The sequence below is a fragment of the Gossypium arboreum genome, chromosome 6 (genome assembly GCF_025698485.1).
Source record: "Gossypium arboreum isolate Shixiya-1 chromosome 6, ASM2569848v2, whole genome shotgun sequence".
Classification (NCBI taxonomy): Eukaryota; Viridiplantae; Streptophyta; class Magnoliopsida; order Malvales; family Malvaceae; genus Gossypium; species Gossypium arboreum.
The window spans coordinates 20600195-20616365 of NC_069075.1; the positions used below are offsets into that span (position 1 = coordinate 20600195).

A 16171-nucleotide genomic window follows, 5' to 3' on the forward strand; every position below is an offset into this window, starting at 1 on the left:
TCGAACTGATACGACAGTTAGAAGGAGATTTGCTAGACTAGCTGTTAATATGAATCTGAAAAAACCTTTGATTTCAAAAATAAGAGTCAATTACAGAATTCAAAGGGTCAAGCATGAAGGTTTACCTAATGTTTTTTTCTCATGTGAACTTTATGGCCATAGTTCAACTTTATGCTTTAGGGGAAAATAGGACACGATGGTAGATGTGGCGGTGGTCGACGACTCGGGGATTGAGAAAGCGATCGATTTTGAAGGTTCAGGGGTTGTGAATTCAGATCTTCAAACTAGGGTGGAATAGGAAGATTTTGGTCCTTGGACGCTGATTGAATGACGGTTAAGGGGGAAATCGCGTGGTTCATCAGAAGGGAAAACCACCGGTGGCACTAATTGACTTGGAGGCTCCAAATTTGACGCATTGGAGGCTGTAATGGAAGAGACAAGGGTCGAAAGTTAATATGGGTTAAAGGCTGATGTTATAAAGGAAATTTCACTGGTGTCATCGGTTGGAAAAGAAACAACTAGAAAAATAAGGAATGTAGCATCTTTATCGAGAAGAAAATTAAGTAGGGTGGCGTTGGGTGATGTTGGGATTAGAATAAAGGAGGCTAGGATTAAAGGTAAATGAATTGGTGGGTTAATTGGGCTTAAAACTAATGGGGGAGTGTTGAAGCCTAATAACGGAGGAGTTGGATCTATCTCTGAAAAGAATCCTAGTGGGTCTGGTAAAGATGACATGTTGGGTCGAATGGGTAATAATTGTGTTTTGGGCCAGGAAAATTTCAAAAGTGTTGTTTTAAATTCCAATTTGGATAAATCTAAGTATATGGCTTTCCGGGCTATTAAGAATGTTTCACTTGATTTCGAGATTAGGAAGAAAAATATTTTTTTTTCAGTTTAGAGCTACATGAAAAGAACTTGTGGAAGATGAATCGAATGTAGATATTATTATTAGAAGGAAATTTCCTGACGATAATATGATACATGTTAATAACCTACCTTGGAACTTCCGTCAGTCATAGAGGGTATTGTTAGAAACCTTTATCGGGATAGGGAACGGTTTAGTGTGGAGAGTTCATCCTTGAAGGAGGGTTGTTGGGGTAAGTTGTTAGTACTCGTTCTTGTGTTGCTTGTGATAGTCCATTCTAATTTTATGGATTTGAATTTGATTTTTTAAAATTCTCAAGGAACGGGCCACCTCTGCTTCCATAAATTTATCTCTGAATATAGACGTGAGTTTAGTCCTGATGTATTTTGTTTATTTGAAACCCAGATAAGTGGTTCTCATGGTAATGAAGTTATAAGCAAATTGGGGTATCCAAATTCTTGTCGAATTAAAGCGAATGGTTTTTTTGGTGGAATTTGGGTATTATGGAATGATAAAATTAATGTTAGAATTTTGGGTTTACACTTTCAGGCTGTAACCATGTGGATTAGTAATTGCTAAAATTTGTCGGGTTTTTTGTGTTTGGCTCTGTATGTTAGCCCTCAAAGGAATAATAGGCATATGGTGTGGGAGTATTTGAATTCTGTGGCTAATACAAGTAATAAGCCTTGGCTTATTGTTGGGGATTTTAATTCGATTCTAGATAGATCTGAAATGAGCGATGGGGCAAATACATCAAGAACTGGCTATTTTTATTTTTAGGAATTCTTATTCAATAATGGGATTTGTGATTTGGGATGTTGTGGATCTCATTTTACATGGAGTAGAGGAGGGTTATCTTAATGATTAGACTGAGCTCTAGGGATTCCTACTTTGATCAATTTGACTTGAGTGTTTGATTCTGAATCTACATCGTTTAAAATCTAACCACCGTCCGATTTTAGAATCCCTTAAATCGCATCAGGTTGGGGGGACTAGACCCTTTCAGTGTCTTGAAAGTAGGATACTACACTCTGAATTTAGGATGTTGGTTAGTAGTAACTGAAACTATGATGATTCTGTGGTGAATATTTTTGAGCAATTTCGGGTTAAGGTTCAGGATTGGAATAAGCGAGTTTACGGTAATATTTTCAGTTAGAAAAGACAAGTGGTTTATGAATTGAAGAAAATTCAGAGGGTGCTAGAATTAAGGTCTTCTGAAAGGCTTCGAACTCGGGAAATGGGTTTGAGGCAGGAGATAGAGGAGGTCTTGAAGAATGAGAAATTATTATGGTTTTAGAAATCTCAATCAACTTGGCTTCTAAATGGTGATAGGAATACCAAATATTTCCATGGTAGGACCCTTGCTAGGCGTAGAAGGAACAAGATTGAGGGCCTTAAGGTGGATGGAGTTTTTGGTGTTTTGATCCTGGAGCTCTAGAACATCATGTTATTAACTTTTACAAGAGTCTTTTCGCTTTAGACTATTCAGTTGGTAGGGTGTTGCCTTGCAAAGGACAATTTTTTATTTTGTCACAAGTGGAGAAAGGCAGCCTTAAAATGGTGGTGACCGATTTAGAGATCTGTAATGCAGTATTTAGCATGGCTCTGTTTAAAGCTCCAGGAGTTGATGGTTTTCATGCAAAGTTTTATCAATCTCAATAAGAATTTGTTAGACTTTATGTTTGTTTGCTGGTACGACAGGTCTTTAAAGGTTGTCTAGTGGATCACAGAATTAATAAAACTCTGCTTGTTTTAATCCTAAAGGTTGATAGTCCAAAAAGCATCAGTCAATTTTGTCCGATTAGTCTCTATTAGGTATTATACAATATTATTACCAAGTCAATTGTTAATAGATTGCGTCCGTTAATGTCAAGACTTACTAAATAAAATCAAGCTAGTTTTGTGATGGGTTGAAACATCTCGAATAATATTGTTATTGCTCAGGAGGTGGTCTATTCTTTAAGGAAATTTAAAGGAAAAAAATCAAGGATGATCCTAAAAATTGATCTCAAGAAGCCATATGATAGAATTCATTGGGACTTTTTGAGGGATACTCTTTCAGATGCAGGGTTCCCATCCAATTTGATCACAATTATTATGAATAGTATGTCTTTGGCTACATTCCTGGTTCTTTGGAATGGTGGAGTGATGGAAGAATCCAGGCTTTCTAGGGGGCTACGACAAAGGGACCCTCTATCTCCTTACTAATTTGTTTTATGCATGGAGAGATTGGGGGCACTTAATTGATGAAGTAGTGAGTAATGGAAGGTAAAAGCCTTTGGTTATGGCTAGGGGAGGTCTAGCCTTATCATATCTTTCTCTTTTTTTTTTCTTTTTTTGCTGATGATTTTATGCTTTTTGGGAAAGTGGATCCGAAGCAAACTGAAGTGATTATTGATATTCTGAGTACCTTCTGTCATTTTTTGGGACAAAAAGTGGATAAAAATAAATCTCAGGTGTTCTTTTCACCTAATGTTTCGGAAATTATTGCATCAGATATATGTATGAAGGTAGGATATGGTCGAGTAGATGACCTGGGAATCTATCTTGAACTTCCAATTATCCATAAGAAAGTTGGAACAGGCACTTTTAATTTTTTTTAATCGATAAAGTTCGTTGTAGGCTTAATGGATGGGAGGCTTAAAAGCTATCACTAGCAGGCAGAAATAGGTTGCTAAGTCAGTGTTGTTATCAATTCCTAATTATTTTATGTCTACAATTTGCATTCTTGTAACGGTGTGTGCTGAGATTGAAAAGCTAGCCCGTAATATTGTTTGGGGATTTTCTTCTGATGATAGGAAGTCGGCTATCTTAAAATGGGATCATTGTTATCGTCCGATTGACGTTGGGGGTTTAGGTATAAGAAATCTAGCTGTAACATCCTGAATTTGGGCCTAGAAGTTTTGGGCCTTGAGCATGGAAGCGGTTGAAGGCAGCTTATAATATTTTGTTGTGCATGTAAATTTCGTTAATGAAGGCTTGTTTTAGTGGTTAAGTGTCCTTGAGAAGTGTTGGAGAAGTCTTGGGTTCAAACTTGGACTCTAGAAAAAATTTTGGTTTAAGGTGAATCAAACCCTGGGTGTAGTAGGTAGGCCTTAAGAATATTGTTGGAGAAATTGTGCCACAAAAAGCCTTGTAGTCTAGTGGCAAAGTAGCGCCACATAAGAGACAGGAAGGTGGCGTCATAGAGTTGGCAAGGAGGTCCAGGGTTCGAAACTCATGGCAATCAAAGAGCATTTATTTTGCTAACAGGGGGCGGCAAGAGTTGGTGTTGAATTTAAACTCTGATGATGGAGGGATCCCCACATCAGGAAGCTAACATAAGAGTGGATGCAAAGCTGGCTTTAAATAGAGAAAACCATGAGGAGAGTAAAGGTACCTTTTTTGGCTGATCCCTTTCGCTTTATGGCGTGCTCGTTTGGGTTGGGCGTCGGCTAAGAGTGCTCAGAGTGCGGATTAACTCCAGTCTCCTATCAGGTGTGTATTTCTCACTACTTTAGCTGTAGGATGGCTACTTCGGGCCGCGATGGGTCGAAATGAGCCATGTGGGCTTACAGGCCCAATTGGATAAGTTGTTTGATTGTGTAGTAAATATTAGTCTAGGCTAGGTGAATCTCAGATTTGTGGCTAGATTTGGGTTAAAAGGGCTACACGAGCGTGTGGGCCCATTTGGGCCGAGAATGGGCTTTAGGCCCATTCGTATTGTTATCTCTGTTTAGAATACTTTAGTTTACCAAATTATCGAAATACCCTCGACTTGTAAAATTACCAAAGTACCCCCAATTTACAGAATTATCTTTTTACCCTCGATTTACAAAATTACTGAAATACCCTTGTAGGGTAGAATTACTGAAATACCCCTATAGGGTAGAATTACCGAAATAACCCTGTAGGGTAGAATTACCGAAATACCCCTGTAGGGTAGAATTATCGAAATACCCCTGTATGGTAGAATTATTGAAATACCCCTATAGGGTAGAATTACTGAAATACCTCTGTAGGGTAGAATTACCGAAATACCCTTGTAGGGTAGAAATACTGAAATACCCTGTAGGGTAGAATTACCAAGATACCCTCGTGGGGTAAAATTACCATTTTGCACTTAGGGTGTTAAATGACTGTTTTGCCCTTGTGGGCAAGTGACTGACTTGGACTCTGTGGTTGACAGATTTGATTGTGAATATATGTTGGTGATATGAATGACTTGACTGTGATTGTTTGATTCAAATATAGGAATGACATTCTGCATACATGACATATTGCATGGGTTGGGATTTTGTACGGAGGAAGATCTGATCTGTTAGGATCGCATGGTTGCTTGGCGACTGTGGATCTACCGGTGGCTTTTAAGCCCAATATATGATTATTGATGACTCTGTGTCGATCATATTTACCCGAGGCTGTGTGCCAACTATATTACCATTGCTGATGGCTATGTGCCTAACATGATACAACTACCAATGGCTTAAAGTCAATTATTCTGATTATGGCTTTGCGCCAACCTACATATGGCTCTGTGCCAACCTGATTATGGTCATGTGCCAAACGTATTTGCCTAAGGCTATGTGCCAATATATGGTTATTGACGACTGCGTGTCGATCACATTTACCTAGGTGTGTGTGCTTGGGTTATGTTACTCTAGTTGATGGCTATGTGCCTAACATAATGCGATTATCGATGGCTTTGTGCCACATATTCATTAAGTGGCTTTGCCACATTATCTGCTTCGTGGTTATGCCACAAATATCTATTCGGTGGCTCGCCACAATATTCAGATCCGTGACTCTGTCACAATATCATTATGGCGACCATACTGCAAATTCGTGGTGTGTAGTGGATGGGTGGGTCGAGTTGTCTCCCACATGGTGTAAGTGATGCGGGGTGTATACTGGTGGATTGGGTTGGGATTGTATTCACATTCGATTCGATTATGTCACCGATTCGATTCGATTCGATTTCGTCACCGATTCGATTCGATTCTCATTTTGATTCTAGTTCTGATAATGTTTCTTATTCTGTAATAGGCTAAGGCCCATCTGGTACTGTCTGTTATAATAGGCTAAGGCCCAATTGATACTGAATGCGTAAGTAGGGCTGGGGCCAAACTTTTAATTCTTTTATATGACTGACTGTTCCTTTTATATAGTAGGGGATTTCATACTGAGTTTTAGTAAACTTACCCCGTTTATTAACCTTTCAGGTAATTTCCAGCCTTAGACGGATCGGAGCTGCGAGGGGCTCGGAAGAAGCCACACACACTATTTATGTTATAGTTTTGATTATTACTTTTAAATGTTTTTATGTCGGTTGTAGTAAAGCCATTGTAATTTTCTGGATTTCAAATTTGGAATTTTATTTATTGTTCTTATAATTGCTAGTATTAGAACACGGTTTTTCAAAGCAACTACTGTTGTTCAAAACATCATGTGCCCACAATTGTTTTTAAATTAAGCTTCCGTAACTGCCAAGATTTTTACAAAGTTGTTAAGAATGTTATTCAGCTGAGGTTTTTAAAAAGGGTTTAAAAAGGGTATAAGTTTTTAATTATTAAGAAGGGTTTTTAATGGAAACATGGTTTTCGAAAAACACTTCAATGTGACATGCCAGGTTCGAGCCAAACTTTCAGGTCGGGTTTGGGGTGTTATACTAGCTCTTCAGAAAAAGTTATTTCTTTTGAAACTTGGTTTCCTTTTGTTAACCAACATTGATGAGTTATGGGTTAGTGTTGTAAGGAGTAAGTACAAAATTTGTGGGGTGCTTCCGAATTCTATTGCTAGGAGTAATTGCTCCTATATATGGAGGTCCTTAATGCGGGTTTGGCAGTGGTGGATAATGTTTATTGGACAATTAGAAATTAAAATCTGATGAATTTTTAGAACGATAATTGGATTCCTCAAGTGGGTCCTCTAAGGAATTTCTATGTGGGATCCGAGCAGTTAGATGAAACTTTACGAGTCTGCGATTTAGTTGATGAATTTGGGAACTGGGATTGGACTCATCTTAAAAATTTCCTACCAGATCCAATTGTGATGCAAATAGCCTTGGTATTGCCTCCTTGGCTGGTTGTAGGAAATGATCGACTATCATGGAGATGAGTGACTAGAAATTCCTTTTCCATGGGGGATACATATAAAATGTATGTACCAATCTCAGTTGACAAATAATTCTAATGTTTAAAAATTGTTTTGGAAAGTCAATGTACAGTAGCGGGTTAGAGTGTTCATTTGGCTATTATTAAAGAACAGACTTTTGACGAATGATGAGAGAGTTAGGAGACATATGGCTTGTAAAAGTAATTTTTCGAGATAAAATTTTACCAATGAATCTGAGTTGCATGCTATCGAAGATTATTGATTCCAATGGGCAGTTTGGAATTCAATTGTACCACCGCAAAAACATGTATTATTTTTCTCCTTACCTTTTGATAAATGGATTATCTGGAACTTGCAAAATGTAGGGAGGAGTGGTAGTTAGGAGTTGGATTCGCAAATGTTGTTTCCTATTGTTTGTTGGTTACTATGGAAAAACAAGAATATGTTTGTATTTTCTGAAAATCACAGCTTTATCCAGGATGGTATCAGTTGGACTATAAGTTACTCACTAACCTCAAATTCTAGGATTCATAGGGGACATATGGTGTCTATTATGAATTGGTCTGTGCCGGAAAGGGGATGGGTCAAACTCAATACTGATGGTGTAGTTTCACTTAGTTTTTACTCGGCTGTAATTGGAGGAGTAATTAGAGATGAGGATGGTAATTGGTTATGTGGCTATTCGATTATAGGGAGAGATGAAGTTTTTAGGATAGAAGCAACGTCTATGCTTGAAGGGCTATATCTGACTTGGGGAAAAGGATACCAACAAGTTGAACTTCAATCTGATAATGCTTTTTTGGTGAAATGAATTTTGCCTGGCAAAATTTTTGATAGCCCTGTCACGGAAATATGGGCCATCCATTCACTGTTATAAAAGAATTGGGAATTTTGTATCCGTCATATTCCTAGAGATCATAATGCAATTGTGGATTTCATGGTTAAGCAAGCTGGTATAAATTTTACTAGTCTATAAGTGTTTTTTGAATCTCCTCAAGCTGTACGAGAGTTAATCCAATTGTGCTTTTAATTTCAACTTATTTTTGTAATCGCTTAATGTTGTTTCTATTTTTTCTAAAAAGATAGTATATTGAATAATTTGTGCTCGTGGACAATTTGGTAATTAATTGCTCAATTTATGCATTTGATTTTTTTCTTGACCATGCAAGGGAATAATATCCGTCGAGCTTTATTAGAGAGTTAATTTTCTCATAACAATGTGTATTTTACAATAATGCTGTTGCCTAAGTTTTCAACTAATGTATTATTATTTAATTTTGTTTTTTAAATTATTAGGAAAAGGAACTTTTGAAAATAATGTTTATCAAACATAAATTTTAGAAAAATTATAATAAAAACTTTATATGTTTGTTTTGGAAAAAAATGATCAGAAAATTTACTAAATAATAAGAAATATTTTACCTAAACGATCATAATATGAATTAATTTTCTGATTTCAAATAAAAATGAATAATAAAGACTTTGCAACGGACTGTTCAACTGTATTTTACCATCTCAAGAAGTAATTAAAACTAAATCAATCATCCATTTATGAACAAATTAAGTTAAAGGAGCAAAATGTTTATTTTAATTTTAGGTATAACAATATAAGCATAGAGTTTGTGTGTGTTAGTAGTGTTCTTGCCTTGTTCCTGAGCAGCAAAAGATAAAAATAACATAAGAGATATCAATGTCTAGTTTATTTAGAGGAAAAAAGAGAGAATCCATGTCCAAGGATGAATCATATATAAACTCTCTCATTTAACAAATGATTTAGAGAGCTCTATCTGAAGGATCATACAAGTTCCTCCCACATCGATCGCAAATTGTAGCGGTGGTCGGAGAATCTTTCGGCTTGGCCTTCTGCATATTTGGTAGATCAAGTTCCAGAACATCATGCAGTACCTTTGATCCTTCTTTGACCTCATCCCGACTGCAAACACATTTATCATACGCATAAAATTAGACAACACCAAATGCAGGTTAAAGGATGATCATCTCTTAAACCAATGCAAGTAACTAGACAAGCAGCACACATCATCAAGAATATCTGCTTCTAAGTTGTTTTCCTAGCAACAGCATCTGTGATTGCAAGGGTTAAATATAAATGGAGATATACATATAAGACTCCCCAGAAGGAAACAATGACATACTGTGCACCAAAAATAGCTCTTAGTTCAAGCATGGATCTACATAAACTTTGTAAGCTCATTAATTTCAACACTGCATATATAATCCTGAATAATATCTGGACCCCTGATCGGGTAACAAAATATTTCCAAAGAATCCCAATTTGTAAATACAATTATAAGAGAAAAAGGATAAAGGGAAGCTTCAGCAGGCGGCCACAACTTCCAGACAAGTATGGTCGAGATCACACAATGATAGAAATAGTTCCTCAATTCAAAGGGCAAAGATAATCATTAACTCATGAGAAATAACAACAAAACATCTAGTCTCATTTGGATACATTTTTTTCTTGCTCCTCCTATAGGAAGTATTAGAGGTGATTGGAGCAAGTTTTTGGGGCAGTGTTGGATGGCTGGGTGTAGTCTACGACTAAGTACGAGAAAATTTAACAAATAGAAACTAAAACAGTGCAGCAAAAGCTAAAGGACAAAGGCTTTAGACGAGAATGGCCAGAAGACACAGAAATGTCTAGAGTGATCCTAGTTCCCTACTTCTAAAAGCAGCAATTAACTAAAATCACCACCAAAAGCAAGGGGTATGGTCAATAACTTGTATAGAAAAAGGGGGAAATATGTCAGAGGAGTACCAAAGTAACAGACATAACTCCAGTTTGTCACACGATACCAAATATAACCTGTTCAATGAAGTTTGATAATGCCATATAAATTTATTAGAGAACATAGGGAGGAACATGAGTGAGCTCTTCCCAGCAGCCCCATATTGTTAGGCCAAAACAAGCAAATGTGTGAACTAGTACTAACCAATTTTAGCACCAAGATGGATCAGCACCGCTCAACCCATCAACCTTGTTAAAAAGTATTATCTCCATCCACACACGTTAAGATGTTCTACAGAATCACAAATTAAATATAAACATTTTCTAGACATTTGTTTTCCTTGATTTGGTGGTGTAGGATGCTTGCAAAAATTTGAACCTTCAAGGGACAGTGGACAGAAAACTATTGTCATCAAGCATTTCCCCTTACCTCATGCAAAGTGGAGGAGTCAACCGTACAATGGTGTCATGTGTGGGTTTGGCAAGAACTCCCCTTTCTTTCATCTTTAGACAGATATCATATGCTGAAACAGGGAATAAACTCTTGCTATTGAACTCTAAAGCAGTGAATAAACCTCTTCCCCGAACTTCCTTAACGTAGTTTGGAAATTCCTCCTTAATCTTAACAAGCTGACACAAAAGTTCTTCTCCTAAATGGGCAGATCTACGAAATAGGAAATAAACCAGTAAATAAATATATATATCTCTGGGCAGAAAAAGGGCAGTGAAAGGGGAGGGCAGGAAGAAATAGATAAATTGCAGCAAGCCAGATGATACTTCAAGCAAGCTTTAAATCCAATTTTAATCAAATAATGATTTTTTTTTAACCCTTCACATTGATCCTTTTGGGAATTGATAATGTCAAGAAAACTTTACCCTGCAGAGTGTTACCATGTCTTCTCTCAGATTATGCATTTGACAAGACACCCTAGGGTAAATATGCACATCAATCAGAATGTTAAGATTTATACATTGTATGAGATTCAATTACTTCTTTTAAGATGTTGAATTCTCTCTACATTTTTATCTTGCCTAAATCTTCATTTATGCCAAACTGTAAAAAGATCAAGTAGTTTCCCAGGAAACAGCATAATTTCCAACTTTTCTTCTTCATATTTAATCTTGATAATGCAACACTCAGAAAGAATTTTCAATACCTCTCAGCAAGTTTCTCCTCCTGGATTACATCTAGTGAGGCAATGGCCACCGCACTGGCCAAAGGATTCCCTCCAAAAGTGCTGATGACAAACATCAATAAAAGTGCAGTTAGCTTTCACATAAACAAAGTGATACTGTAAAACAATTTTATCACAAATAGCAGAGAGAGAAGAAAAGCACTTCAGGCACTGGAAAGAGTCATGTGCACAATATGGAAGAAGAACTACCAAGTTTCCTTGAAAGCTAAGTTGTTTATTAATGATGGAAGAAACATCATTAACCAGAGATTTCTAGGGATAACTACAAACCTTCCATGTTCTCCAGGTCGAATACAAAGCATTACATCTTTGTCAGCAAGCACTGCACTAACAGGTATTACGCCACCACCCAAAGCTTTTCCTAGTATCTGAGAAAGTCAATAAATATTAAATATTTACAAGAGAAGTTTCTAAACCTGTGGCATACATTGATTTAAGAAGAATGAAAGCTTGAAATAAAGCATAAAATAGAGCATGTTGAATGCATGAATTTAGCAGGCTCAGCAGTTCTAGACCAGGATGCTATCATTCAACTGTTTCAGCGCTGATCTCACAATGCGAATTGAACTTAAAGATTTTTATTTTAAATGCCGAACTCCAATACAAGGGCTACATGAAACATGATCAGCAAATACAAATTTGTATTGATGCTCAGAGCAGAGAATAAACAATGTAAGATTTCTATTTTTTAAATGCTTAACTATAATACGGGGGAAGAAAAGAATTATCTACATAAAACAATGGATCCATAAATGAGAAGTGAATATGACTTTCTATTGATCCTGTAAGCAGATAACAAACATTGCAGAAATAAACAATATAAAGAAGTGAAAATAATACTCTACTCTCTGAATCACCTCTTTAGAATAACCAAAAGCAAATTATGAGTTATGTATTTCTATTTTCACAATCTGTATATCAGATACATTTCAAGTATGCGATCAATGCTTGGAAAGTAAAATTGAGGGGAGAACAGTACAACAATCCTGACTCACATTGAAGCAAATTACAGAAACTATTAAAATAATAAACACCAAGTACAAGAATATATTTGATTTGTGCAGATCAAAGTCTCAGTCGGTACTTCATTATTTTTGTAGCAACTCAACCCCCTCCCCCCCTCTTACACATTTCAATATCCAGTTTTACATTTTTCTTACAAGAATGAGAAAAAGGATCATATATACTTGATGCATTATTAATGGCTACTTTACTAGAATATCTGCAGAAATCAAAGGGCATAAAGTTGTAAACCAACAATCACAAATTTATTATGCACGGTTTTAGCATATTCGGTCAGCAGAATTTATTACTTACAAATTAGAACTAAACACTGGTTAATAGTGAAATAGTACAGGAATTTCACCAAAACTTTGAAGTTGAAAACAGCCTTACCACAACATCTGGACGAACACCTTCCCAATCGCAAGCCAATATTTTTCCTGACCGTGCTAGGCCACTTTGTATCTCGTCAGCAATCATTAAAACATTATATTTTGAGCAAAGATCTCTGACAGCTTTTAGATAACCTTTTGGAGGTATTATAACCTTAAATGGAAAGGGATAATATATAACACATTGTCAAAAGAATGGACAAAAGCAATAACCACTTAACAATATAATTTGAGAAAGGAAACAAAAAACGCCCTTTTTTTTTAATTTTCTCTGTGTGTGAATCTTCTGTGATCTCTCATATTTAAAGATTGGTTGTAATTCTGTATATTATGTAAAACTCTATTTCTAAAAAGGACATACACTTGGTGGAAGTGCTAACTTGTTAATGACTATCTGCATCAATGGGACCTAATTCGTAGAGAAAACTATCCATCAAAAAGATCTCTAGTTCAAATCTCCCTTAATTTATCAATCCCTGTACTAATCATGTAACCATATAGGATAGTTTCCTTATAATGGGGTGGGGATAAAGAAGCTCCCATAACTACCAAGTTATAGCTACCAAGACCAAAAACACTTTAGCATATCACACACACACACACATATCAACCATGGAAAAGATGAACAAACTGCTGGCTCAATAAAAGTTCCCATATCCACAACTAAAGGGAGCAAAACCACAAAAGATCAATCAAGTCCATTCAAACTACTTAATAGCCTTATAATGTTTGATAATAAACTTACACCAGCCTCTCCTTGAATAGGTTCAAAGAGAAATCCTGCTATTCTGTCTCCATGTTCTGCACTCAAAAGGAATAAGTAATGTGTTAGAATAGAAGAAAAGTACTTTTTTTCTGCATATATCAAGACATTGAAGATAAATTACTGAGATAGATCATCCAGAATAATTGATGCCTCTTAAGCACCAAATAAAAAATAAACTAAAAAGTACTGGGACTATTCAAACCTTTAAAGATCTTCTCAAGGGCAACAGCATCACCAAAATCAACTTTAATATGACCAGGCACTAATGGCCCAAATCCACGAGTAGCCTCATTGTCACAGCTCATAGAGATGACAGCCAATGTGCGACCATGGAAGCAACCACAACAAGAGACGATAATAGCCTGCATATGCACAATTATTTAATCAAACATAAAAACAAATAAAACTTTACTAGATTATATATATGCATATATATAATACCAAGCCAGAAAGATAAACAATATAGAACATAAGCTGCCATCCAAAATCAGAAGTGCCTTGCTACTAAATTAAATAAAAAAGGAACACCACAAGTTTTCTGTTCCTGAACTACTATTTTCCCCTTGTATAGAACTCCAGTATTTGTATCTATCTCCAATTAAGGTCATTGGACGAAGCAAAATAGTAATTACATAAAATCAGAATTATCCCATACACCTCTCGCCCCCAAAACCAACTTACAATACTTTCCCAGCTAATGGCCTCACATCAGGTAAGAGGAACTATTAGACACAACAAAAGATCAGTTAGCAAAGCTTGAAAAGATTTACCTCGTTTTTGGGAATTTTTTTCTTCTCATAACCCCATTTCCTTGCCAACTTCAGAGCAGTTTCCACTCCTTCAGCACCAGTGTTCATAGGAAGCACCATCTCATAACCAAACATGCTTGTCAAACGCTCAGCAAAAACTGGAAACCTGTCATTGTAGAAGGCTCTAGAACTGAGAGTGAGTCTTTCTGCCTGTTCTTGAAATGCTTTGATGATCTTTGGATGACAATGTCCCTACAGTGGCAAGCAATGACATAAACTACAGATAAAATTGAATTCAAATTGCCAAGAAAAATGCAAATGGTGGATTTCTTTGCTTTTACTCTGCCTTTTGGCTGAGTATGCTCGGCAAGAGGAATTCCCTCTGCCCCCCCACCCCCCGATCTAGTGCATAACAGAAGGAACAAATGGATTAATAAGACAAAGCAAAGAGGTACCTACAGGTGTAGGGATTACTACAACATAAATTACACTGTTTATACCTGATTAACAGCTGAGTAAGCTGATAGAAAATCCAGATATTTCTTGCCTTCTGGATCCCATATGATTGATCCCTTTGCTTCAGAGAATACAACAGGAATTGGGTGATAACTGTACTTGAACAAGAAAAGTAATTTTGCTTACTCTATCCTTGAAAAAATAAAGGCAATGGAATCAAATTACAAATGAAAAGGCAACTTCAGAGACCATAAAAAATATCCTCCATGGAAAAGTTTTGTGATTTCCTATTCTCCACATTGAAACTCAATCAAAGGTCCTCAACAAAATCCATTAATCTAATTGGCTGAGTCTACATATTAGGGCATGGTCTAATTATATCAACAAAACCTGAATACAGAAGTTAAAAAATTTCACCCTATTGAACTTGGACACAGCAACAGATACTCCATCATTCTAACAGGAAAGATCAATTGAACCCATTTATATTATCGAAGAAAAATCTCACATAATCCATCATTCTAACAGGAACGATCAACAAAGACTAAAGCTTGAAGCTAACAAAGCAAAACCAAAACCACAAATACTAATTATAATAAATATGTTTCCGATAAACGTAAGCAAAACCGAAAACATGAATACAAGTGATAGTAGATGCTTTTCAGATCAAAGAACCAAAAACCCAGAACCCAAAACAAGAAGAAAAAAACTGAATTGCCAGAAGAAGAGAAAGATTAAGCCCAGAGATTAAGGATGAATCAAATGAAAAAAGAGAGAAAAGAACTTACTTGTGGGCACTATATTCGTATTCAAGGTTGATGAGATGGTTAGAAGAGGAAGAAGAAGAAGAAGAGCTGCCTTCAGCCAGAACACCATAGGTCCTCCTGCTTGTTCGGCTCACTCTGCTTAGCAAAGACAGTAAGGGTTTCCTCGTTGCCGCCATTTCCGGGTGACACCAACAGGTTTGTTATCTTTTTTCTCTCTCTTTTGGACTTGGAGGGTTATATTAGATAATGATGTTTTATATTACGGTGCACAGTAAAATGGGAAGTTTTTTCTCCTCTGTTTTCCGGCATAAATTCTTTTGTATCCGCAAGCTGAGTGTAACCGCACGCAAGTCTTCCAAATCCAAATCCAAATCCAAATCCCAATGTCTCAATTATCTAATAATACCCCGAGCTTTGTACGAAACCGACAAAAACTTCCCATTCTTTTGTTTAGAAAAACTCAATTACACTTTTCAAGATAGTTTCTCCTTTTTCGTGTTCCAGATGGTAGAAGATCATACAAACAACTGAATGAAAGCAATAAAAACTTGTATTATTATAATCATGGCTTCCCTTTCTTTATAATCATGGCATTAACGAGTTATTTTTATATTTAGAAAGGAAACGGAAGATAAGGGAAATATGCCAACCTTGGAGTCGATTACACGTAAGATTCCATCCAATTCCAAAATAATCCGATTTGCCGCACCTATCAAAGTCTTTTAATGATACAAGTCACCGGTAGAGTTAACCAATCATATGATACCGTGCTGAGTGGCTGAGCCCTCCACTTATGGCTTTGGGATCAGGGTCGGGAGTTGTTCATGCTATGGAAATCATAAAATATTTAAATTGTAATTTTTATGGTAATTTTATTATTATTAAATTTTTATTATTTTAGGAAGTTTTTATTTTTATTAATTTAAATTTTTAAAAGGTCTAAATAATTTTTTTTTAAAATAAAAGGGTCACCCCTGCTAGCCCCTTAAATATACTCTTATTTATGTTTATTTACCTACCACAAAATTTACACTAAAAAATTTACTCTACCAAAAGTTAATTATACAATGAAAGTTATTATCCATAAATTAAATCACTAAACTATAACGTTAAAAGAGTTAGTTCATGCAAAAGGCAAA

General features: G+C 36.1%; 1 protein-coding gene across 3 annotated transcripts; it reads right to left on the reverse strand.

The window, feature by feature from the left end:
• Positions 1-8518: 8518 nt before the first annotated feature.
• On the reverse strand, positions 8519-15874 carry LOC108483206 (ornithine aminotransferase, mitochondrial). Of its 3 annotated transcripts, XM_017786476.2 has the most exons (11): positions 15683-15874; positions 15054-15559; positions 14310-14418; positions 13831-14061; positions 13263-13422; positions 13040-13095; positions 12296-12448; positions 11171-11268; positions 10862-10942; positions 10135-10368; positions 8519-8891 (listed from the first exon to the last, which is right to left on the reverse strand). In XM_017786476.2, the coding sequence occupies exons 2-11, from the start codon at positions 15206-15208 to the stop codon at positions 8732-8734; spliced, it is 1437 nt and encodes a 478-aa protein (XP_017641965.1). In that variant the 5' UTR covers positions 15209-15559; positions 15683-15874; the 3' UTR covers positions 8519-8731. The 3 variants fall into 3 exon arrangements, with proteins under 3 accessions (XP_017641965.1, XP_052885661.1, XP_052885662.1); XM_053029701.1 differs by lacking the exon at positions 15683-15874 and having other exon boundaries at positions 14310-14386; positions 15054-15673; XM_053029702.1 differs by lacking the exons at positions 10135-10368; positions 15683-15874 and having other exon boundaries at positions 15054-15673.
• Between the last annotated feature and the right edge of the window lie 297 nt (positions 15875-16171).